This window comes from Macaca mulatta, chromosome 3, assembly GCF_049350105.2.
Source record: "Macaca mulatta isolate MMU2019108-1 chromosome 3, T2T-MMU8v2.0, whole genome shotgun sequence".
In the NCBI taxonomy this organism is placed as follows: domain Eukaryota; kingdom Metazoa; phylum Chordata; class Mammalia; order Primates; family Cercopithecidae; genus Macaca; species Macaca mulatta.
Genome location: NC_133408.1, coordinates 91,777,473 through 91,803,611, shown reverse-complemented (window position 1 = coordinate 91,803,611; position 26,139 = coordinate 91,777,473). Strand labels below are relative to the sequence as shown.

The 26,139-nt window shown below is 39.4% G+C and overlaps 1 protein-coding gene across 2 annotated transcripts in view; it reads right to left on the bottom strand.

Annotated features, from left to right (window-relative positions):
• The window catches only part of AOAH (acyloxyacyl hydrolase), a 196,671-nt gene that overhangs the window by 54,602 nt on the left and 115,930 nt on the right, over positions 1 to 26,139 (bottom strand). For both annotated transcript variants that reach the window (XM_001102698.5, XM_077996935.1), the window contains exons 12-13: positions 19,774 to 19,865; positions 2,040 to 2,122 (exon numbers count right to left, since the gene is read on the bottom strand). In XM_001102698.5, coding sequence (XP_001102698.4) covers positions 2,040 to 2,122; positions 19,774 to 19,865 — 175 coding nt within the window. The remainder of the gene's footprint in view (positions 1 to 2,039; positions 2,123 to 19,773; positions 19,866 to 26,139) is intronic.

Below are 26,139 nucleotides of genomic sequence, written 5' to 3'. Positions count from 1 at the left end.
ATGTTGACTTTGTACACCTGGGTGTTGTGAAGGAGAAATGCTGGATTAGAGTCACAAATAACAAAGAGCAGCTTGCAGCCTGCATTTCTGGCAGAATCCTATCGCTCAGTGTCCTGCTCTAACCTCATACCTTTGGCTATGGAACCTTGGACAAGCCATGTGCTACTCCTTAGACTCAGTTTCTGTCAAAATTTTTTAAAGGTTGTTTCTATATAAAAATAAAATCATCAGGACACAGAAAAGCAGAAAAAAATGAAAGCAATCACCCATAATTTATCAAACACAACGATTTTCTATATTTTCTACCAATCTTTCCTAAGTCTACCTTTTTTCCCTTTTAAAAATATGGTGGAAACTGAATTGTATGATTCAATTTTATATCCTGATTTTTCTTTTGGCAGTGTTTTGTCTTTCTAAATAAAAATATATTTGACCTTTAGCCATCATTTTATAGGACTGCATAACATTTCTCACAGATGAGTTTTTTGTGTTTTGTTTTTTATAATCTTCATTGACAGAGGGTATTTGACAGTGTTGGGGGCTGTTTGAGTATCTCACTAAAGGAAAAAGAAAGTGCAGCCACAGGCCTAATGTTCACTTTGTATCTGTGATGAGTCACATGGCCAGATTTGACTGTAACTGTCCATTAACTATTGGTTGTGTTCACTTGTAGAGGGATGAGGCCAATCTCTTTCTGCAGATCATCTGGGATCATAGCCCATTGACTGTATTATCTTTGTTGGTATCTGAGTGGAGTGAGACAACGTGGGTAGAAGTGTCTCCTCTATAACTTACTCTCTTTGTGGCTGGGGAAGAGGTTCTTGGCTTCTCTATGCCTCCATTTCCCCAACTGCGACAGTGTGAATATTATTTTAATGCCCAATTCTGAGAAGTATATCTTAACACATTTGGTATTGAGTTGAATGCTGCAATCAATGGGTACATTGTAATTTTTCCTTCCTTTTCCCTCCCTCAACACTGCTTAGAGCTATTACAATCAATAGTATCTTAATACTGAAGAAATGTAATAATACTTGCCTTACAGTGTCTGTTGTTAAAAGGATTAACAGAAATAAACATAAAGTGTTCTTAGCACTTGGTAAGAGCTCAGTTAACGGCAGAAATTATTTTATTACTAAAAAAAATCTATATTGTTCTTAGAACAGGAGAGCATTTATTCTGTATAGAATATTTGTTATAAGAAATACATTATTTATAGGTCACGTATTTAGTTTAAACGCTTGCTGCTTGGAAAATTCCTCAACATCTTTTGTTAATTAGAGATAGCACAGGGATGGCAAATAGGTTTAACTTCATATGCCAAGCCTAATTTGTTGATGATGATTGTCAGACGTGCTGTGTTTCAAGAACTGCTGAGGCAGAATCAGAGTGTAGCAGACAAGAGTGCCAAGGCTGATTAGCAATATCTTTCCCAGGCTTAGGAAGACAGAATGGCAACACATACACTGTTTACCATCTCTGCATTACGGTGTTACAAAACATTACTTGGCAATTCCTTAGGCGTTAGCCAGGCCATGGCTTATCAATCAGAAGTTTCATCAGAATCTTGTGGCAATAGACCACCTCCAGGTCCAAGGTGGAAGGCTGAAACCCACACAGGTGAAACTGAAAACTCCAACTCCAGCAGAAACATGGGAGACCTTGCACCATCTGAGAGGGCAGAGCTTTTGCAATGACCTTAGTTTTGCTCAGCTCTTGTTCTGCTACTGCGCATTTAGGTCTTGCCTCCTGAGCCTCAAACATCCTGTGCTTTGGCCTTGCTAGAACTTTGCTGTTGGACGAATGATCTGCTCTCTTGGTCAATCCCTTGACTGCAGGTTGTTTTTGTTCTCCTTTGCTGTGGGTAAATGGCTCTAAGCACAGGGCCCTTCTTTCAGAGAGGGCAATGGTGTTGGAAGGGAGACTGTTAATTTTATTCTGTGATCCTTGTTATCTGAATCTCAGCTTTTGAGGTACTTATGAAATAAAATCAATCACTACAGGGACACTGATGAAGGCTTAAATGGAAAGTTACGTACCATTTCTTGAAATATTCTGGTAGTCCCTGTGATTACAGTGGTTTCTTTTCCATAAGCGAAGGTAAATAGATTTTTCTTCAATCCTGAAACAAATATATATGTATATATTTAAGGTCAGGATAGTCACATAAAGAAGTTTAAAAAAATCATGTTTTCATCATGCTTTTTAAAAAAATACAGTTAAAATGAACTCAAAAAATCAAATCTCTGCTGACAAGTTTTCTCTGAACTGTGAATGTAGTATTGGCAGTTGTTATGAGAAGCAGTTCTATGCAAGTGAGTTGTATGGGTGTCGTAAGAATACTGTTGAAGAATAATGTTGAAGACATAAAACTTTTTATTCTGTACAAAGACCTCTAGAGTCATCCCTTTCAAATACTTTTTACCAAGAGCTGCTGTACATTTCTTGAGCAATTGCTCATCTTTACCAACTCTGTTATTTTGAACCTGACCATGTTTCCTTTCTTTTCTTTTTTTTTTTTTTTGGTTGCTATGAAGCTGTGGTTGACACTGTTATTGTCTTTCAGCTTTATTCTCCCTTCATGCAGTGTAATGGAATTTTTAGCAAGACCCATGTCTGTCTAGAATGAGGATTGCATTTTCCAGCTTCTCTTGCAGCTAGGAGTGGCACATCACTAAGTTCTGGGTGAGATGAGATGGGATTAGAACTATCCAGTGGCGATTTCTGGTAATGCTTCTTAGGAAGCCATTGGATGGTGATTCTCGTTCCTTCTTTGTACCCTTTCTCCAGTCTCTTGCCCAGAATAGGAATGCTGCCATCTTAAACTATGGGAATAAGGTCCACATTGAGAAGGCAGAGGGGTGAGCTGGAAGGAGTTCCCGAGAACTGGGTGGAGTTGAGCTCCCATATCAATTCCAGACTGCACATTTTCTAAACCTTTTCTGTGTGAGAGAAATAAACTCATATATGTTGAATCTCTGTTCCTTGAATCTAATACTAATAAACACAGAGCTTACAGACAAATTTGACACCAGTATCAAGCTATAATTTTACATATTCTAAGTCATTTTCTTGGCTCCCTTTTGTCTCATCTTTGATTTTTCATTTTCTTTTGCTTAATTTAGATGTAAGTAGTTTAATTAATGCAACAAAATTTAGTTTAAATGTAATTAAATGTTATGTTCTCTAAACTTTCATAGGCTTCCTAAAATCTTTAAAACAAGACCAGATGTAAACTAAAAAATAATAACTTAGTTCAAAATATTTGAGTAATCTTCAAATATATTTTATCTTCTTTTCATTATTATAAGTTCACATCTCACAACCTTACATACAATCACCAATTATTAAGTGTTATATGAAATCTTACTAATTGTATTACAGTGCTTGGCAACTATCTCAGTGCTTCAGAAAGGTAAGCATATATTGTGTTCGGGCATTCAGGATGCATAGAAAATAGTGTCCCTTTTTTGAAGTCTGAGAAAACCAACGATAGTGTTTTTTAATAGAAAGCCATGATGCTTGAGCAATATTTTAAGTGTGAGATTTTTGCTTTGTAGTATAATTTTGAGGTGAATAATGTACTTATTTTTTAAAATCAAAGCTACCCAAGCACATAGCTTAAAAAGTAATTTACTTAATAGATGTTTATTGAGCACCTGCTACATTCCAAGTTTTATTCTAGGCACTGAGTTATACTGGAAAATTAAAATACATGATCTCTGCTTCTGTGTTGTTGATATTTCAACAGGAAAAGACAAATAAAAGAACTAAACATTATAAAAAAGCAAATGATGGAGTATGTAGAAAGTTATAAATTCTACGAAAAAAGGAAATGAGAATTAGAGTGGCCAAAGGAAGTCTAATTGAGAAGCTAAAATCAACAAAGACTTGAGGTGATGAGTCTCATAGAACCAAATAACTTACCTATGTGTGTATATAAGATTTGTGATGACAAATAGCAACCCCACACCTCCCTCCACTCTCCATTTCTCCATTTCCACAGGCAACTAATTCCAGCCTTAATTGGCTGGGTCTTTTGATATTTTTCTCCTCATCTCTAAGTAATGTACTTTTAAGGCTACTTCTTGATTGTTAGTCTTTAACATTATCTGTTCACTTTCTACTCTAGAAGAGGATTTAGCTATTGACAACTAATCAATGATTGCTTTCTATTTTCTTTCTAACTTTTTTATTTCTGTAGAGTTAATAACTGCCTTTTGTTTCTTTCCTTAATTTTCTAAGTATTTATCATTGTATTAGCCTATTCTAATATTGCTATAAAGGAATATCTGAGACTGGGTAATTTATAAGAAAAGAAGTTTAATTGGCTTATGGTTCTGCAGGTTATAAAGGAAGCTTAGCAGCATCTGTTTCTGGGGAGGTCTCAGGAAGCTTCTAGTCATGGCAGAAGGTCAAAGGGGAACAGGCATGTCACATGGAAAAAGCAGGAGTAGGAGAGCAAGCAAATGTGCTACACACATTTAAATTACAAGATTTCATGAGAACTCACTCACTATCTTGAGGACGGTACCAACAGGGATGGTGCTAAACCATGCATGAGAAATCCGCCTCCATGTTTCAATCACCTCAAATTTTTCATAAGCCTAAAACTGCTTAAAAATAAAACCCTATTTTAAAAAAAGGCCCTACATAGCTGAACTGAACTCAGCCTTCCCAGCTGTCCCTTCCCAGGCACATCATGTGAGTGAAGCCATCTTAGATCCTCCAGCCCAGCCCAGCCATTAGGTGATGTCATCGAGTAACCATAATGTCATATAGAGAGGAATAATTGGCCAGCCAAGCTCTGCCTGAATTCCTGAACCCCCCAAATTGTGAGATATAATAAAATGACTATTGTTTTAAGCCACGAAAGTTTGGGGCAGTTTGTTACACAACGATAACATAAATCTCTATTAGGTATTAGGGTTCTCCAGAGGGACAGAACTAATGGAATATATATATATTAAGTATTAACTCACACTCTCACAAGTCCCATAATAGGCTGTAGGCAGGCTGAGGAGCAAGGAGAACCAGTTCAAGTTCCAAAACTGAAGAACCTGGAGTCTGATGTTCCAGGGCAGGAAGCATCCAGCACTGGAGAAAGATGTAGGCTGGGAGGCCTGTCCAGTCTCTCTTTGCACATTTTTTCTGCCTGCTTCTATTCTAGCCACGCTGGCAGCTGATTCGATTGTGCCCACCCAGATTAAGGTTGGGTCTCCCTTTCCCAGGCCACTGACTCAAATGTTAATCTCCTTTGACAACACCCTCACAGACACACCCAGGATCAATACTTTGTATCCTTCAATCCAATCAAGTTGACACTCAGTATTAACCATCACAGTTACGATTTTTTTTCCCTCACAAGTCTGAAGGAATTGACTGATTTTGGCTTTCAGCCTCCCCAGCGTTGTTAAGTATGAAGCAATTCTGTGTCTTTATCTTTTGAAAGCCTATGGTGGTATTTCATTCCAAGTGTTCTGAAATGTTATGATGGCAGGCTTGGTGTGTGTCTGATTTTACCCACAGTGTTAGACTTTTGATAAATCCTTTTGACTTGGAAATTCATGATGTTCAGTTTTGAGAGATGTCTTTAAATTATTTCATTGATGATTTCTTCCTTTTTTTTTTTTCCTACAACAATTGGGTCATCTGAACTGGTCTTGTAATTTTCCCTGTTTCTCTGTCCTAGTTTCATGTCATGGTCCTTTTTCTCCATTTTTTGGATAATATCCTCAACTTTATTTTTTAATCATTCTATGAATGTCATCTGCTATTACCAGAATACTTTACAAATGACCTTATTGGTTCTCTGGATATCTTTTTAATTTTAATGTTATTGTTTTATGAATATAACATCTTCTTTTATCCTTTTCTGAAGCATTTGTCTGGTATAGAATTCTTTTATCTTTTTGAAGATATTAATTTCAGTTATTTTAATATGTAGGCTATTAAACTTTCTAAAAAGTTTTATCTCCCTTAGTACATAGTCTGTGTTTCTCTAAGTTGCTTTTTTCCCCTTTGTTTTTGCATTGTCTTTCATGTTTGAGGTTTCCTTCAGATGTGTGATGATCCTGGGTTATAGGCTTATTTTTAAATATTGAAACTGGTTGCCAGCTAAAAAACTGATTGATTTTGATTGAAAACTGGGCCCCTGGCTGTGCTTGTTGACTACAGCCCTCACTGCAAGATGAGCTGTCTGGGCCTTTTTTGGAAAACCCTGCTGTCAGCATCTGTGGGACTCTCCTCTTGGGATGTTCACATTCCACAGGGAAGGGTCTTCTAGTCTGCAGCCAGGAGAGTACAGATTGGGTTGGCAGCACTCTGGGGCATGCGGGGAAGGGTCCTCAACATTTAGCATTCATGCGCTTTCACAGGACACTCCTCTCCTCATTTATGTTTGGTGTCTTCGAGTCCAGAGGCCCTTGTCTTTAGCATTTCTAGAGAACAAAGCTCTAGTCTTACTCCAGAGTAAGGAAGGGGCAGTTGACCACCTGTGGAGAGTTGGAAGGGGTCTGAGGAGCTAACTGCTCTTCAGCAATCTTCCAACCAATACTTCTGGTTTAGTCTCACCTGCATTACTAGAACTCCCACATGTAACCAATCCCTAAGTCTTCCAGGGCTTCTGCAGTGTGAACTGGGCTGCTTCTTGGCATTCCCTCCCACCAGCTTAGGATGCAGCTCTCCTGAATCTACTAAGTCAGTTACCACTCATCTGTCTGATTTCTAGCTTCTAACGTTTTGTGGCTGTTGGCTCTTCTTGTTCTCTTTGTTCTCATGGACAAATTCATTTACTATTGTTAGAGTAGGGCTTTTCAAGGGAGGGATGTAAATGCTTGTGTTCAATCTGCTATCTTACTCAAAAGCCTACTCAAAAGCCTGAAATGGATACCTTATACACTGCATCGTTTATGCCCTCTGCCTTGAATATTTTATTATATTTTGGCAAAACAGATGGGAAATGGGCACTGGATCTGAGTATGATACTAAAATAATTTTATGGTCAATAAAGAGGAGTCATTTTTCTTTGGGGAAGTAATCCTTACCTATTTAGTCACAAATGTATTTTTGATCATTCTAAGAATGGAATTTATGTACCAAAATATTGTTTTGCTCATGTCCTGCTCATGAAGAGTAAATAGTGTGGGTATTAATATTATGGATACAGTTAGTTGCACCTTTCATTATAAGAATATAGAAATCTTTTCCAATAAGAGATCATTTTATTAACATTTCTGACTAGAAATAGTATCTAGAATTTTGGGATGAAAGTCTTGTACCAAGCACTAGAAAGTATTTCACATAGTAAAATATACTGCTTTCTTTCATCCCCATCCCAAATCTATAATCTCTCTTACACATTTTAGGAATTGCATTTCTCAAGGAGTGTTCAGAAATCCTGAGTATATAGTGAGATCAATATAATATTTTGATATGTCTGCAAATTGAGAAGATAGCTTTATAGAAAATTATATATATGCAGGGTCTTGAGCTTGTAGTCATAGGACAAGCTGAGGCTACTAGGATGCTATGCATAATGAGGTTAAACTATCACGATCATTCTGGTCTTAAATCCTCCTCCTCTTGCTCTCCTTCCTCCACAAAAATCCAGTGTCCCAGTGTGATCTTGTATTTTACTCTTTCTGTTCTGTTGCGTATATCAAAATCCAGTCCAATGTGCTAGGAGGAGGTGACTGCTTTCGGGCTTGTAAGTTGAGGGATGCACAAGAGGGGTACTTTAAATTTCTTTACTCCACACTTTGCCCAATGCCTACAGAACTGAATCCTTAACTCCGGGCACAGGTGTGGAAGTTAGCCATGTTAACTTTCCAGTTTCACCAGCTCCTTCTACTGGAGGGCCTGGCAGTACAGGCATTTCATGTGAAAACACACTGGTTGGGTTTTGACTTCCAGCACCATAATTCAAAATGAGTAAAACTCAAAGAGAATGGCTGTTACTCTTCCCAACATTGGCTCAGGGAACACAAAAAAATCACTTTCTCTGAGAGCTTCCTAATGCCTCCCCAACGCATTTCGGTAGAACAAAACAGAGTAATATCAAGAATGGGCCTCAAGAGTAATGTAGACAAATTAAAGAGGTTGATTTAAAATGGAATAAATGATTGCCTCCTATGTTGATTCAAGGCAGAACCTTGAATCTGCCTGGAAAGAGGCAAAAATGGAGTTCTTCCAAAGCCTTTGTAGCCTGCCAGAGATCTCTGAGGTAAACCAGATGTGATACGAGTCAAGTAAGACTGATGTAGCATATTCTGATGAAATTTCTTAGTCAATGTTTTTTGTTTGTTTGTTTGTTTGTTTGTTTTGAGACAGATTCTCACGCTGTCACCCAGGCTGGAGTGCAGTGGCGCAATCTCGATTCACTGCAACCTCTGCCTCCTGGGTTCAAGCAATTCTCCTGTCCCAGCCTCCTGAGTATCTGGGATTACAGGCGTGTACCACCATGCCAGGCTAATTTTTGTATTTTTAGTAGAGACAGGGTTTCACCGTGTTGGCCAGGCTGGTTTCGAACTCCTGACCACAGGTGATCCTCCTGTTAGGCAATTTCTGACTCTGTCCAGAGGCACAACTTGCTTGGGTATAAATTATGAGGCTCTGTTAAGTTGAATCTTAGGGAATAAGTCAAAAAAACAGGCTCCAGCAGTAGGGTTGGTGAGAAATACCTGGGAACATTTGATGTAAAGGGTTAGGACGGGGAGTAAATTAGGATAAAATTAGGTAACTTAGAGACTAGACAGGCTTTAAGACTTTATCCAGGGACCTTTTCTGCTAGGAAAATTTAAGAAAAGGGTGGATAACTGTCTTTCTAATGCGGATGGAGGTCAGGCCAGCATGGGGCCAGGGAGATAGACTGAAGACCTTTTAAGATTCCTTTCAGTCCTTTGATATTAGCCACATCCCAGAGTTCTGTGTAACCCCTAACTCACTGCATCATAGAACAACTAAGATGCAGCCTCAGAGAGTGATAAACATACAGAATATGACTCACTGTGGACTCAGAGAACTGGCAATAGGCTAATTATGCAGAGGTGAGGATGGCTACAGAGGAGGTCCTAGGAGTTCACATACAAAAAGATTAGCAGGACGACATGATAAATTTTGAATTTGGATCAGAAAAATAGTACAGGGAAATAGACTTCAGAGGCATTGTGTTCAATAATTCATGAGCTACTAGACTCAGACAAGGCTTCCTACCTGTTAGGTTAACCTCTCACTGAGATTTCCTCCCCTCCTGTTCTTTGAGCTTGAAGCAGTTGTAGCTTTCTCCATCCTGGCCTTTCCCAGCCCCAGATTTGATTCTAGGCCACTGTATTAGGGTAAACATTAAACTGTGATAAAATGGAGACATTTAAGGCTGTGGATGCTTATACACCTGAAAAGGTTAGTTGTGACATAGCAGATGGTTTTAATGACCTAAACAGCATTTCTCAAAGGATATTCTGTGAAACACCAGTTTCTTTGAATTTTTCTCATAAAACACACTTACGAATTCTACATCGTTCTGTGGTCAAATAAGTTTAGGAAATGTTTTATATATTTTTGAATATTTTATACTTTTTTGAGGATATACAATGCTTTTTGGCATAGTGAAGGCTATAATAAGACTTATACCAAATAAACTTGTTTCCCTTTATTTAAATTAACATTTCCAAAACTTGTTTGACTTAACACGTCTTTTAAGAAATGTGTGTTAGTACCCTTTAACATCTTGTGGAACTCGTATTTCATAGAAGAGTTTATGAAGAATATTGATGAATTATCTCTGTGATCTGTATTTAAGTATTGAGGTGGCCTAAAAGTCTCAAGTTCAGTCAGTTACAACGATTCCACTAGAGAAATTTGTAGAGTGTTCATTTACTTTGATTAATCTGGGTTGTAAAGTTGTATCATTCTGGGCAAAAATTCACATCAAGGTTTGACTTATCATTAGCCAAATTCACTTCTTAGCAAATCTCCTCTTTGTTTCATTTTTTCCACTTGGCTACTGAATTGATGTTTCTTTTAAATTCATTTTCTCCTATTTGTTGATTACATATGGATAATATTTTAATGTTAATTGTGTGATTTAATATTTTAATTAATTTTGCTAATATCTTGCAGAATACTTATTATAGGACACACTTAGAATTCCAAGGGTTTAAGTGACACTGATTTATTTTTACATATCACATCATGCAGTTCCTAATTCAGCTATACTCCTTTGCCTTTGTCCTTACCATTTCCCCCAAAAGGCTAATCCCAACAAATCTTATTTGATTTAGACAATCTGAGAAAATGCACATGAAGGAGGTTTGCAGATTGTAAAGCACTCTACAAGGGCAAACTGATATCCTTATGAGTTGGTTTAGCAGTTCTTTTATTGAGCGCCTGCCATGTGTCATGTACTGTGCCAGGTAAGAGGGCTACAAAATGAAGTCACCTGATTCCCACACTCAGGATGCTCAGAGTCTGGGCATGGGAAGGTGGAGCGTGAGACAATTAGTAAACAGGTATTATAAGTGAGGTGACATTGGTATTGTAGGACATGATAGGATCTCAGAAAATAATCATCCAGTTAGATGGGGGTCAGTATGAAGGGGCTGTCTGGAGGGGTATAAAAAAGAAACATAGCTGAAGACAGAGAGGCTGGGGGATGATCCCTGAGGGGTAGGTGCTGCAGCATGGGCAGAGGGCAACATGCTGTCTAGGACAGAGACAGAGGATAGGACAGAGACAACGGGTGATGCCTATGAAAAGATGCTCAAACTCACTAGTAATCAGGAGGTTACAAGTGAGAACAACAATACAATGATGTTACAGTGGAAAAAATTAAGAAGATGAACAATATCCACTACTGGCCAGGGTGTAGGAAAACAAATATTCTCATATACTAATTGTGGGAATATAAATTGGTATAGCCCTTTTGGAGGCCTTATTAAAATTAAAAATGTAAACATTTGGATCCCATAAATTTTTCTTAAGAAATCCTCACACATATTCCAAAGAGTCAGTACAAAATGCTCATTGCAGCATTTTGAAGAGTAATGAGACTCTGGATATAAGTTGGATGTCTACCTGTAGGAGAGAAAAACAACCATACTATGAAACACTACGCAGTATTGGATAAGAAGGAAAAGAGCTCCAAGAAGTATTGTTAAAGTAGAGCACTGATTTACAGTATGTTATATACAATATGATAGCCTTTATGGAAAAATCCGAACAAAGTGTTCATTTCTTCACGTACAAATGAAAATACACAGAAAGGGCCTGGACGGAATCACACTAAACTGATCACAGGGCTTTCTTCTAAGAAAGGGAGTAAAACTGGGGACCAAAAGTGGGGACTTCGGCGTTTACTTTATACACATTAATATTTTTTGTAAAATGAAAATATATTCATATTTTGAGTAATTAATAATGAAAATTTAAAAATAAATAGGGAAAAGGGGAAGTCATTGCAGGTGAAGGGATTTGTCAATATATGGCAGGGAGAGTCCCTCCACCAGGATCCACCGTGTCTACAGATGGTCCTTCTTGCCCAAGGATGGTGCCTCCTTATGCCTGGGTCCCATCCCTTCTTGCCTTCCCTAGACCTCATTCTTTCCTTCATTCCCTTTCTCTGCCTTTTGGGTCATCCTATCAATACAAGTATGCTGCAGGATTTTCAATTTTAACACGTCTTCCGGATCTATTATTCCCTTGCTGCTATTGCCCCATTTCTCTGAAGCAAAACCCATTAAAAGTTGTGCATGCTCACCCATGCTGAAGTCATCACCTCCTGAACCCATTCTCTCCAATCAGGCTTCCAGCTTCGCCCCACTGAAATGCTTCTGCTCCAGGTCTCTCCATGTCCCTGTCTTGCACACCCAGTGGTCATTCTCAGCTCTCATCTTCCCCTGCCTCCCCCAGCATTTGGCTGATGGTCTCTTCTCATTTGGACACACTTTCTTTCCTTGACCTCCAGGACTCTAAGCCCTTCCAGTTTTCTTTCTACTTTCAGGGTTGTTCCTTTTCAATCTTCTCTGCCCAGATCTCTAAATGCTAGCATCCCCTAGCCTCTCTGTCTTCAGCTATGTTTCCATTTTATACTTACTCCTTAGAACAAAAGCTCTCAAACTTTTGCTCTCAGGACCACTTCACACTCTTAAAATTATTGAAGACCTCAGAGAGCTTTTGCTTATGTGAGTTAAAGCTATCAATGTTTATCACATTAGGTATTAAAATTGGGAAATTTAAATGTACATTTCATTATCAGTTGATTTTAGATTATTATAATAAACATGTCAACATGTCACTTTTTTTCTGAAAACAAATATGTTTTCCAAAACTCTCCAAGGATGGCATTGTTTTACATTTTTGCAAATATCTTTAATGTCTGGCTTAATAGAAGACAGCTAGAGTCATGTGCTTCTGCATTCAGTCTGTTATGATGTTTTGGCGAGAGTATATTAAGAAAATCTAGTTTTGGCCGGGCTCAGTGGCTCACACCTATAATCCCAGCACTTTGGGAGGCCGAGGTGGGTGGATTGCCTGAGCTCAGGAGTTCGTGACCAGCCTGGGCAACATGGTGAAACTCTGTCTCTACTAAAATCCAAAAACTTAGCTGAGTGTGGCGGCGTGTGTCTGTAGTCCCAGCTACTCGGGAGGCTGAGACAGGAGAATCGCTTGAACCTGGGAGGCAGAGGTTGCAGTGAGCAGAAATCACACCACTGCACTCCAGCCTGGGCAATAGAGCGAGACTCCGTCTCAAAAAAAAAAAAAAAAAAAAAAAGGAAAGAAAATCTGGTTTTATATACACATGTAGTTGGAAAAGGGAGGAGCACTTCAGTATCCTTTTTAGATAACTATGGATAGCTGTCTTTGATTCTACACAAGAATTCGACAAGTAGTAGTTTCTTAAAGATTGATTAGTTGCAAGGTGGAATCTGAAATTATATCAACGATCTTTTACACTTGTTACATTAAAATGCATTGGTCTGTCTTGCACTTTTAATGAATCTTTTACCAATGCATTATCTAAATCATACACTAATATTTAGAAAATATTGGTTCCTGAGTTATCAAGATATTCCAAATGTTGATACATTTAATGCTATAGTATAAAAAAAATCATTTTTGTTAATATTGTTACATATCACATTAGAAGAGTCTTAGACTATTAGGAAACTGTCAAGTTCACACTAGAAGATGGAAATTTTTCAAAATTCAAGTATTTTCTTTGAAAACTCAAATTTTATGATTTTCAACCAATACTGTCAATTATTTTCCTTGAAACTACAAGCTCATTTCATTCATTTTAGATAAAATATCTGCCATATATCCAAGTCTGAAAAACCATGCTTTGTTATCAAGTAATTTTTCAGCAAAAATGGTGTTCCATGAAAAGTTAACTCAGCTCTCATCTCGCCTACACAAGTGCTTTTCCCCAAGACAGCCATCATACTTTGTTAATTTATTATACAATACAAATGTTTTATGCATATTTCATATTTCATCAGATTAAATTATTTTAAAATCAATTTAATAAAATTAATAATGTTTTTTCTGCTTTGTACTATGTGACATTTTTAAGGGAGGATGTTCCCCTCTTGTTTTAAACTGGGAGTGTGTGGAGGTGAAGAACACAGTGACTACTAATAGAGTTTGGTGCCAGCACTTGATTCACGCTAATGTGTCAACAGTTCTACCTACCATTGCTTTTGTACCATCTGTACAAATGGCTACATAGTGAAAAGCCAAATACTGTTTTAGTATTGCTGTGAAAGTAGTTTTTTACTTGTGGACCCCTTCAGAGGGTTGTAGCGACCCCACAGGGGTCCATGGACCACACTTGGAGAACTGCTGCTATGGACACTATCCCACTCCAGTCAGCCTGACCCAACTTCAGAGGACCACCTCTCTGGTTAATTATTTGTTTTGCAAAGTATAATTATAACAGGGCTAATCATCTGCAATTATATCACATGTAATTTGCGAATAATGGATTTAATAAGGTTATTAAGCCCATTAGTGTTTAGTACTTACGTGTCCTTTTTCGAAACATGAAATTAGGTTAGCAAATTTTAGCTGCAATTCCCTACTCTCCAATTCTCTGGCTTTACTGCCCCAAGTGACTTGGTTCAGTGTTGTCACACTGCTTTTCAAAATTATTCTCTCATATAACATCTATTGGGTAGGAGAGAGTAGATAACCTTTAACGCTTCGATTCCAGGACATCTCTCACTAAAGACGTGTTAAAATGCCCCTGAAGAGCATTATTGTGCCACTTATAACAATGGCTTTGTCTGAGCATTTGCTACATCTTTGGTTCAATATGCCAAATTTAAGCTGGAGGCAGAAATCTAGAAAATGTCATCTGGTTTGCACTCATTTTTGCTAATTACAGATCTCAGTCTTATTTCTCCAGCTTGGTGTGATAATTTTGGTAGCTGCTTTTGGTTATTTTGGCCTTCATTGCTATTTATGATGAATTTTAACTTTTTACTTTTTTGAAAAAGCTCTGATTGTTGCCCTGTTTTTCATCCTTATCCTTGGCCTGCAGAACCCTACTGACTGGACTGACTCCTGGCCCCACCTTCAGAACAAGGGGATATGAACAGCCAGAAATGCTCAGTTTAGATATGTTGGGTAAGGGTGGCTATTTTTGTTAAGGTTTTAGATGCCTGTTTTCCTCTTTTGGGTTTGCTGGAAAGATATAGTAAACATAAAGGACAATAATGGAGTCCCACGTTTATTTACCAGCCTGTCAAGCACTCAATATCACACAACACAGGGCTTACTGTGCATGAGACTGCACTATGCCACAGGCTATATACCTTGGCCAAACACTGTTCCAAGAACATCAGGCTCTGACCCATAAAATTAGCCATATCTTGTCTCAAGGTACAGACTAGTTAAGGAGTGGGTAGCAGAAGCAGGATCATCTCTCTTGAGCAATTTTCCTCAGTACTTCTAAACCAAGTAGCATCATGAAGTAGCATCATGTTGCCCAATAACCATGCCCAGTGAGCGTGGGAGAGAACTTCAGAGATCATCTAGTCCAACTCAACTTGAGCACATAAATGAGGTTGAGGAATGCTAAATGTTCCACCTGGAATAACACAGAATGAGCATCCTTATAACTGAAAATACAGACTTCCTTTCACTCTATCATGCCTACTCTGGGATTTTAAATGCTGCTTTCAAATGAGAAGTCCTTCCTTCTTGTAAACATTTTGGTATTGTTTCCCATCTTTCTACATGTGGTATTAGATCTTTGGCTTCTTTAATGTAAGCAGGATTTTCCTGTTATATGAATTGCTTTGGAAAGTGATCTGAACATGAAGTACTATTTTTAATTTTAATTTTTTTTAAACTTTTTTATTTTTACTTTTTTAAAGACAGGGTCTGGTTCTGTTGTCCAGGTTGGAGTACAGTGGCATGATCATAGCTCACAGCAATCTCAGCAGTCTCAAACTCCTGGGCTCAAGCAATCTTCCCATCTCAGCCTCCTGAGTAGCTAGGACTACAAGTACATGCCACCATGCCAGGCTAATTAAACAAACATTTTTTTTAGAGATGAGGTCGTGCTATGTTGCTCAAGCTGATCTCAAACTCCTGGCCTCCAGTAATCTTCCCACCTCAGATGCCCAGTAGCTATTTTGAATCTTTTAAAAATACTTTTTTCTTCCTATTTACAGTTATACTGCTCTATTGCCAAGCTCTTAACCCCCACAGACCTTTTTTTCTGCTTTTGACCTACTCAATTCCTTCCTGAATCACACTGAAGAAAAATCCCAATTTTTTTTTTAAGGGATATCACTTATTGAATTTTCTGAAGCCCAAGACTCAAGAAAACAGGTTTTGTTAACATCAACTCAACTGAAAGAACTAAAGGTTTGTAAAGCTAAGGGGTTATGTTTGTAATTAATGCATGCATATAATTTCAATTAAAGTTGTCTTATGAAGGGGATAATAAATTTTGAGAGGACAAAGAGCATAAACAAAGAATGAAAGGGAAGGAGCCATTTTCTCTCCTGATGCTTTCACAAGGTACATTTTCCAAGAACGCTGTTGATACCCATAGCAGAAGGCTGATCATGATGGTAGCCAGCACATTCTGGAGATCCAGTTGAATAGAGAAATCCACTAATTCTGTGGATAAGTATTTGGATTCAAGGGACATGTGCCCAAAATGCCCACAGGAGCTGTATACACCTCTCAGAAGTGCTGCTTCTGGGTCAACATTCTTTTCATTTTCCTGATTCCACAAGACGAGGACCTCCATCATATGCTAATCTCTTTGACATTTTATATACTTTATAACTTTTTATTCCTTTAATAAGGAGATTGGCCTAGCACAGATTATCTGCAGGCATAATTTATACAATGATATATGGATAGTTTAGCTGTAACTACTGCTGGGAAGGACATAGCAAATGGCGATCCTAGGCATGCAGTGTCATGCTGCCTCTGTTTCTGCTTAATGGGGGAATCCATTGCAACTCAGATTCCAAACAGAGAATTTCCCTTTCCATCAAAAGGAGTTAGTATATTCTTCTCCACTCCAGCTGAGTGGCAGTGAACACAGGCACAGTACACAGAAACTGCTGGCAAAAAGAGCATTCTGAGAGGAACAGCTAGGGAGCTTGCGGTCCCACAAACACAAAGAAAGAAAAGTTCCTGCAGGGAGGTGAACAACCAGCTACAGTGTGTGCCTCGTCAGAAATATAACAGGTAAGGGCAGGACTTAGAGTCAACACTAAGGAAGTTGCTTCAGTAGACTATGCGTTTTTTGTAAGTAGTAATAGAGAACTGAATACAAAAAGGTACTAGGTCAATAAAGACTAGCTCAGGATAGAGATGATTTTCATATAAGCCATACCTAGATGATCACTTACTTTGTGAGATGGCGTCAGAATTTCTCCGCATAATGCTTATGAGTTAGAAACCATTCATGTCTGAAGACTCTCAACTTTTCCTCTTTCCCTTACCCCATTATCATGCTTGATGGAAGATCCTGTCTGCCTGCTGGGCACTGATCAGGATGATGAGTAGAAACTTCTGCAAGATTGGAGAGCTAGTGGGATTTTACACTGATAAGGGAATAAACCCCTGGTGGGAGGACAGAACAGATGCAGAAAGGAAGAGGGAGCTTTCCCTCTCATCTCCCAACAGAAACTAAGAACAACCGAACAGAGTCTGGGAGCAGGAGCTAAGTGTGGGTCAAGTTTCGGGGAAGTTTAGATTTAGGAAATGCAGGGCAACTACTGGTGTGTGCGAGCTGTAAGTGGAAAGAAATGAGGAAACACATTTTTATCTGTTTGCTGGGCATGGTGAGTGGATTCCTCTTGCATTCCTTGAGTGACTCCAGTAAAGATTTAAACTACCTGGAAATTAATTTTAAATATCAGATTGGTATTTCTTTTATGGCAACTTCATGGGGCCAAAAGGTAGTTGAGGTTTATAGAGTCAATATGTAAAAATTTAAGCTTTCATTAAAGGCACAGTAAACTGTTCATTGTTTATACCTAACTAATTCTTTTTGTTACTGTCATAAAAGCCTTGATCGAGAGAAAATTCCAGATACTTTTATTGAGAGATGACTAGACTGGGTGGAGGGCACTTAAACATATCTATTTTTTTCTTTTCTGATGTTGACATCTGGGGGATGACCAAGGTTCTCTCTCCCATAAACCTGCTTTGGCTGGGTTATCTCTGGATGTGTTCCAGGTAAAGACAACAGAGGCTGTAGCAGAGGGAAGAGGGGACTGAGGCTGGGGCTCAGGAGGTTCCAGATGTCTGGGCTTATGGGGACCCTAAGGAGGCATATGATGGGTCAGTGAAACAGGGCAGGCCACACCTCCACATGGGGAAGACTTCTTTGGTTCTTAGTCATTTCTCCATCCCATAGCTATGTTCTCACACAGAGTACAATGGTTAGAGTGAGCCATGTTCCCACGCAAAGAATAAAAACAACACAAAGTTTGGGAGTTGTGGGCTAGAAGCATTCTTGCTCCCCAAATTATGGGAGGCAAGAACATGTCTTTGTTATGATATGACATAAGGTTCCGTGAAAACAGACCCTACCGCTCTTGGCTGAGCAACCTTGGTCAAGATTCTTGTTCTGTCTATTTGCTGTTGGATCTCTCAACCACAAATGCAGAGACTAATACCCGCTACCTCACAAGGAGGTTAAATGAGAGAATATCTATACAACACTCAGTAAATGCTTGGCATATAGTTACTTCTTACTTCTCAAAGGTTACTTCCTACTATCCCTATTAGTAAGTATTTTAGTATTTTTACACTAATGACAAGGACTAGCCTTTAAAAAAAAAACATGATTAAATTTGAAAAGGTGTAACTACACTGGAAAACACATCTCCTTGACTTTCCCTATATTCACAGGTTATTTCTCTGTCAATATGAGTACGTTTCCCTGAAGGTCAGTTATCTTCCTAATTTCTTCTATACCCCTTTTATCACCCCAGTCTCCCATGCGTTACCCCCCAAAGGAAATGACTGTTGATCACTTCCATGAACTCTTTTTCCTCGGAACCCCATGGCTCTGTGGGAGACCTGTCATTGCTATATCTCCCTTGCATTACCATTATTTGTTCACTTGTCTCATCTGCCTTAATTGCAATTGACTACAAAGATGGGACAAGCCTTATTTACCTTTAAATGAACACCTGTAACATATGTGCCTGGTTAGGTGGTAAGTATTTAAGAAATATTTTTAAAGCAGATGAGTAAAAATCATCAAATAAATTATTCATGGCATGCGATGTCCTTTGTTCATCAGAATAATTGCTTGTTAAAATAATTAATGTCTGTCCCTTGGGGGCGTTCCTGTTCCTTACAGATTTGGGTAAATCACGCCCCATGTACACTTGCCCTCCTCACAGTTCTCATGGCTTATCTCATGGTGCTTTCCAGCCTTCTGGCGTTGTTGCCTGAGTCAGAGAGGGGCTTTCTAGCTGGTTCTGTCCTGCCTTTAGACCTAAAATCAAAGCTCTACCCTTTCTTCTTTTTTACACATGGAAGCCATTCATTTGCCATCTTCCTTGTGCTTATTAACTGTCATAAATGTTTAGGGGATGTTTGGAGAGAAATTACTTCTCATATCTGTGACATTCTACCATTCAAATACTAACCAGGCCCTGCTTACCTTCCAGAGATCAGACAAGATCTGGTGTGTTCAGGGTGGGATGGCCATAGACTCATATCTGTGACTTTCTACCATGTTAGGGACACTTGCCAAGTTTCACCAGCATCACAGGTGTCCCTGCCAAGTGTGGGCTCTGGGAAGCAGACCTCAGGCCTTAACACCAAGGCATATGTAGTGAATTGGGTTTGTGTGTCACTCAAACTCACTAGGCCTGTTCTCTACAAATCTGGGGCATTAAAGCCAGGATGATTCTAGGACCTTGAGAAGTGCCAATTAGCTTCAGCCATTATCTTTATAAATACTAATTTCTGAGAACAAATAATCAAGTAAACTTTGTTTTTCCTTGAATCAGAAAATTTCAGTGATGTGTTCAGTATATTCCATCAGAAGTAAACTATGGAACTCTATCCCTACTCTGCCCATAGCAGGAATATGCTTTTCTTTCCAGCACTGCTAAAATGTAATTTGCATTACATCCTACTGTATGGTGGATGAATTCAAGTTCATGTTCTAAAAGCAGTTCCTAATAATTCTCGTTTCAACATCTTGGGAGCAACTCCCATCTCTTGTTCTTTCTTTACACAGATGTATTGAAATGTCTGAGGGCATGCAAAGACCCTTACCCAACAGTGGAGTCCAGAAATCCTGTAACACCAGAGAGTTGGGGCCAGTCGAGCTCATCGGTAAGGGCTGTTGGTAGATTGATGAAAGAGTTCTAAGGAAAACAATAAAGTAGCAATTATCAAAATGGTCATTTATTTCCTAAAGGTAGTAAGAAAATTCATGGCCTGAGCATCGCTCTCTGTCTGTCCGCCTCCCACTCTCAATCTCTCTTTTTAAGGGCTTTTGGTATTCAAGGCAGATGCCTCTAACCTTCAGCTTCATCAGGGAAGTCACAATGATCAGCACTACCCTTGACCTGTCTTCTACTCAGCTCTTGCGAAACATGCAGGACATTTGGCATCTCAAGCACTTGGGAGGGATGCTTTAGCAGACTGAACTTCCCACTCTTACATTTTCTGAGATTTTCTCCATTTTGCAGTTTAGGCCATCAGAAAGTCAATCATCTGAAAAGTAATTAATCTGAAAAATAATGCCCAATCCCTCAGAAAAAAAAAAATGCCTTCCCTGGGTTCAAAGCTATGGCCTTAAGGCATTAAGGTGGTGCCCTCTGACCTTCCTGGGTCTCAGACATTTTAGAGAATCTAACTGTGGTTCCTTTCCCCACAAAAATGCACATGTATTTAACCTGGCCTGTGATTTCAGGAGGCTCACGGATCCCCTGCAACTCCTGCACAATTTGTCAAGAACTCCTGATACAAAGTGTTGACAAAAATAGGATTCATTTGAACCACATTTCTATGGCTTGTGCAAAATCAACAAAGAAAAATGTGATGAGCTACAACCTTGTATTGTTCCTTTTATGAGTGACTTCTGGGACTAATCTCCCCTGTGGTCTAATTTTTAGAAAAAGCGTATCTAAATTGGTATGTTTGGAATAGGGCTGCCAGATTTAGCAAATAAAAATAAAGGGTGCCAGGCAGGTGCTGTGGCTCGTGCCAGTAATCCCAGCACTTTGGGAGGATTGCTTGAGCCTACGAGTTTGAAACCAGCCTGGGCAACATAGGTAAAATTGGTTTCTACAAAAAATAACAAATTAGCTAGGTATGATGGCATGTGCCTGTGGTCCCAGCTTCATGGGAGGCTGAGACAGGAGGATTGCTTGAGCCCAGGATGTCAAGGCTGCAGTGAACCATGATCACACCACTGTACTCCAGCCTGGGCAACAGAGTAAGACTGTCTCAAAAATAGATAAATACATACATAAATAATAAAGGATGCCCAGTTAAGTTTGAATTTCAGGCAAACAAGGAATAATTTTTTGGATTAGTATGTCTCATGCAATGGTTGGAATATACTTATACTTGAAAAATTTGTTGTTTATCCTAAATTCAAATTTGACCGAGTATCTCGTATTTTATCTGGGCATCTTTCTTTGGATAAAACCTTTAAAAGCCAATATTCCTTTTTTGCCTTCACTGACAGGAAGCCTCCATGAGTGGCTGCAAGAAGCCTCTGTATTTCTCAATATTGAAAATCCATGTTCCCTTTGGGTAAACGTGAAAACCTTGAGTCCTCCTTTAATGCTATTTTAAAATTTAAAATAAATTAAAGTATATCTAAAGACAAGCACGTCAAAGCAATTGTAGTTTTAGCACAATTTTCCAAATGGCACATGCCCCTGATCTCCTGCTTTTTCCTCATCCATGAAGATCCCTCTCCTAAAGAGACTCTGATGCTAGAGGCTGTGAGGGAAAGAAAAGCCATTAACCCCTTGAAAATATGTCTTTACTGTTCTTTCTTATTGCAAGGTAGTACATGGGTTTGTTTTAGAAATGCAAACATAATCACTTACAATGCAGAAATGAAAGCCCCCCATCACCTTCCCCTAAGAGATAACTCTAGTGAGATAACCATGGTTAACAATTTGTGTCGTGTATAGGACAGTTTATATGTGAAATCTACCACAAATCTTTAAACTGGGAAAAACTCAATCCTCCTACTTTCAGAGAGATAGAGAATGAGAACTCAAAATAAATAAAATGCAAATTTATATTTCTTAATTGTGGACTGTTATGGGTTGAGTTATGTTTCTCAAAAAGATGTGTTGAAGTCTTCACCCCACCTCCCACCTCAGAATGTGACCTTGTTTGGAGTTGTTGCAGATGTAACTAGTTAAGAAGAGGTCACACTGGAATAAGATGGGCCCCCTATGACTGGTCCTTATAAAACAGGAGGAAGAGACAGAAACGAAGACACGGGGGGGAAGGCCACGCAACGGTGGAGGCAGAGATTTGAATGATGCTTCTGCAATCCAGTTAATGGCAAAGATTGCCAGCTGTCACCAGAAGCTGGAAGAGAGGCATGGAATAAATGTTTTCACAGACTGCCAAGAAGGAACTAACCCTGCTGACATCTTGATCTCAGACTTCCAGCCTCCAGAATTCGGGGACAATCCATTTATGGTGCTTCCAGCCACCCAGCCTGTGGAACTTTTATATGGCAGCCAAGGAAACTAATACGTGGCTTGAATTGGACAATATGCTTGCTGCTTTTGTTATTCAAAGGACTAAGACATGAACCCCTTTACTGTGTTTACTTTCAAAATAATTCTTAGAACAAACAAATGTGTTCAAAAGCAGCAGTCATCCTGTGATATCCTGTATATTTTCTGCAGGTCTCTGAGCTTCCTCTGCTCCTCCTTCTTCAATTGCCTCCTCCTTCCACACATGCCATGAAACCTCCATCCTTATTCTTATCCTAAGTGTGATTTCCAGCACAGTTGGGGCTGGAAGAGGGAGGAGATGGTCAGGAAGTATGGCATCCTGGGATGCACTTGTATTAATGATGATTTATCCTCTTTAAAGAACCAGAAACAACCCCATGGAAAGAAAGCTCCCAGTAAATCTTGGAGGACCATGCAGTCTCAGTGACCGGTACTCTGTCACCCCTTAGCATTCAGCACCCACCATTTTCTGCTCAAAACTCCACCATTACTGTGACTCAGTTATTCTGTTTGGGTTTCTATTTCTCCTGCCACTATAAAGCAAAACTTTTCTCTGTGTTTTATCTTATTTTTCCCTACATCTTTCTGCTTACAATGTGTGTTTACTGTAGGATTTGAGAATATTCAATTCTGCCAGACAAGACAAGAAAAACAAATAGAATGGATGAAACTCACAAGATATGTTAAGCAGAGATAGTGAGTAAGCAAGTGGCTTGTGAGATGCAGGCAGAATTTATGAGCTGTGTTGAGTCAGTAACCTGCAAAACACGTTGAAATGTACAAGAATGATAGTTCTTTTCCACCCCACTCCCTCACCTTTTTCTCTGTCATCTGTGCAATGGTAACTCCAGACTTGGGAAACTGGATGAGGAACTAGGTTTCTGATTCTGTCTGGGTCTGCTCTCCCTTTCACAGGAAGGAGTTAGACAAGAACTATGCAGGCATAGAGATACCCTCTGTAGCCTGGCACACTAAGGGAGGGGTAAATAATTCTGAAGTGTGCCAGCAAAGTAGAGAAAGGGCTTTGCTCTAGAAATCAGGTGATCTGTCTTCTATGTCTAGCTCTACAAATACAGAGAAGAAACACAAATCAAGAAAACTCCATGATTGGCTCTGACACCACTGGAAATAGGTTCCGTACCCACTGTAGCCCTCATTCTCAGTCAGGGGTGGGTGATGAAGTTCTTGTCTTCAGTGGCGGAAGACGGGATGTTGAGAGGAGGGGTAGGGTAGGTGGGAAAACGGCAGGCAATCCTGTCTTGGGAAGTGGAATCTCCATGTTCCTAACGTTCTCCAAGCTCAGTTCTCTCTGGATCAATCTGAAGAAATGGGGCTCAGCTACCTGGGAGATTCCTGGAATCCTTGCTGATATCTTGGAAACCACAGTCAGCCTTGGAATCATCCCCAACAGGATTTCAGCTGGAGTGGACAGTGGCTGGTGCTGAATCACAACTGGGGCCAGGGTAAGTTTGCATTCCTCAGCGGGAGCCCTGGAAGGCCCAGGCAGACCAGCTGCATAGGTTTATCCTGGTCATTCAATTAGCTTCAAAATATAGCAAGCCTGTGCTTTCCTGGTTGAATGTTTTAGACTTCACTTCTGATGTTAAGCCAAGGTTTTACTGTCATTAGTGTGCAAACTTGGGGAAGATGTATTTCAGTTTCAGTATCTCCAACGGCTATAGAAATATCACCTTATTTACTTCAGCAAGACTGTGGGGAAGACCAAAAGACAGTCAGAAGCAGGTTGACAAGTCAGAGCCCTACTATGTGAAGCATCATGTTTAGGGCGGACCACCTAGTGTCCCTTTCCAAGTGAACTGTCCCAGGTTTAAGAGGAGTGATATTTATTTGCCAGATAATATAAAAGGTTTGAGCAGACCAATAGAAGTAAATTTGGTAGATAAAAATGAAAAGCAGTGGCTATTAATAGCAAATGTTTTATAGACCCTAGCAAAAAGAGAATGTTTAAGTCCTATCACATTAAACACTAAAAGCTTTATTCATGCAACATTATATCCAAGATATTTCAGGCATTTGAGGCAGGAGGAATGCAAATTAAGATTTTCCTCATCAACTCCTGCTTATTCCTTTTGAGCATTTATGTTCTTAGGAAACTCGTTTTAAATGTACCTTAAATGTACATATGTGAAAAAGACTGAATATTTACCAAGAAAAATTTTCCAAACTTAAAGAGCATGAGCAACCTAGTGAGTGTTAGATCACTACCGCATTGCTTCAAAATTTCTTCTGACCTTTATCAATGATAGATATTTATTTTTATGGCATAGTTGGCACGTGTATACTATTTTGTGTAATATTTCATTTAACGTTTCCCTGTGCGTGGGTAGGTGTGTGCGTATTTCCATGCATCGACAAAGCCCACTGGTTCCCATTTTTTATGGATATTTAGTAAATACAATAATTTGAATTTGGTAATATTTTAAGCCCTAACTTCAGCAAGCAATTGATGTTCTTAAAGCTTTGTTGCATGGGAGAAAGAGAGTAATGACACCAATCCCTCATTCATCTGATTCTGCCAGTCTTCCGGCAAAACAGGCAGTATCCTCAGTGCCTTCCTTCACTGTTTATATTTGGGCTCTCTCCATCCTGCACTGCTGTGGACGATCTGCACAGTATATTCCCTTTTCTATTACACGTACCTGCATTAGACCTGAATTGATTATTTTCAAACAGTACAAAGTCACGTGGAGGAATCTAAGTAACCACTGTTGGAAAAAGATGAAAAATGTCATCACCAGTTAAATAAGCATTGTTTTATCCATTCCCCAGAATTAAAGTCTCAAAGCACATGAGGAATTGTTACTTTACCAAAAAAAAAAAAAAAAGAAAATAGCTCTTGGGTTGGTATTTTTAATAATGCTGGAGAGTTTCAAGGCCCGGGAATCAGAGACAAGGACTACCTCCTTAACGTTGGGACCATAGGTCTCCCAGTTCCACTAGCTGGCTTCTCGGCTCCTCCTCCATCTGTCCTGCAGTGGTGCCTGCAGAAGGTAAGCAGGGTTCCTCCTGCTTTCTGTCTCTCAGTCCCACCGTGCCACCACACCACCTCCCATCTGCTCAGGTCCCCACCCCTCCCATCACCTTAGTGCCTTTATTGTGGGAACACCACATTATGCAACTTTCTGAGCCTTCCTTGGCCCTCACACACACTTTCCTGCCCGACTCCCATTTCTGTAGCCTCTGCTACATGAATCTGTCCTATAAATAAATGTCTACTTATTCACGATGCTTGGATGTGCTGTTTCCTAGATAACTTGCATTAAGCCAGAGTGGGGAAGGGAACTAATTCTGGGTTCCCCTTATGTGCCAGGCACTGAGACAGGAAACTTGCACAAATTGTTCAATTCAATGACACAACTCTATGAGGCAGCCTTCCTCCCTCCTCTCCTCTCTCTCTCCCTTCTACAAACACTTTAGAGCAACTAACATGTATCAGATTGGATATTCCCTCTAATAAAGAACAAGTACTCATACCTCAGACAAACAGCAGCAAATTAAATGACCAACCCTTATGGTAAATAGCAGTTTATACCCAGGTTCTGGTGAAACAAGAAAGGGAGAGGCTTCCCATAGCCCACTTGTATCTGCTCCTTGCTTTGCCCCCAAGCTGCCAAATCCCGTAAAATGACAAAATGGGCCAAGCTGGGCTAGACAGTCCTTGAACATGAGGCTTCCTGGTTGCCTGTTTAGGGGGTAGTCGCCCAGATACTGCTTTGGGTGAAAAGTTCTGAAGTGCACAGATGATTTAAGAGCTGCCGCCATCTTTTCCTTCTGTCTTTCTCTTGTATGGAGGCCGTGTCTAATTTATGAAGAGTGGAGAATGAATATTTTGGGGACAAATACGGAAACCATATGTGACCCTACACAGAAACCCACACACACCCTACTCTTCTGCACCCAG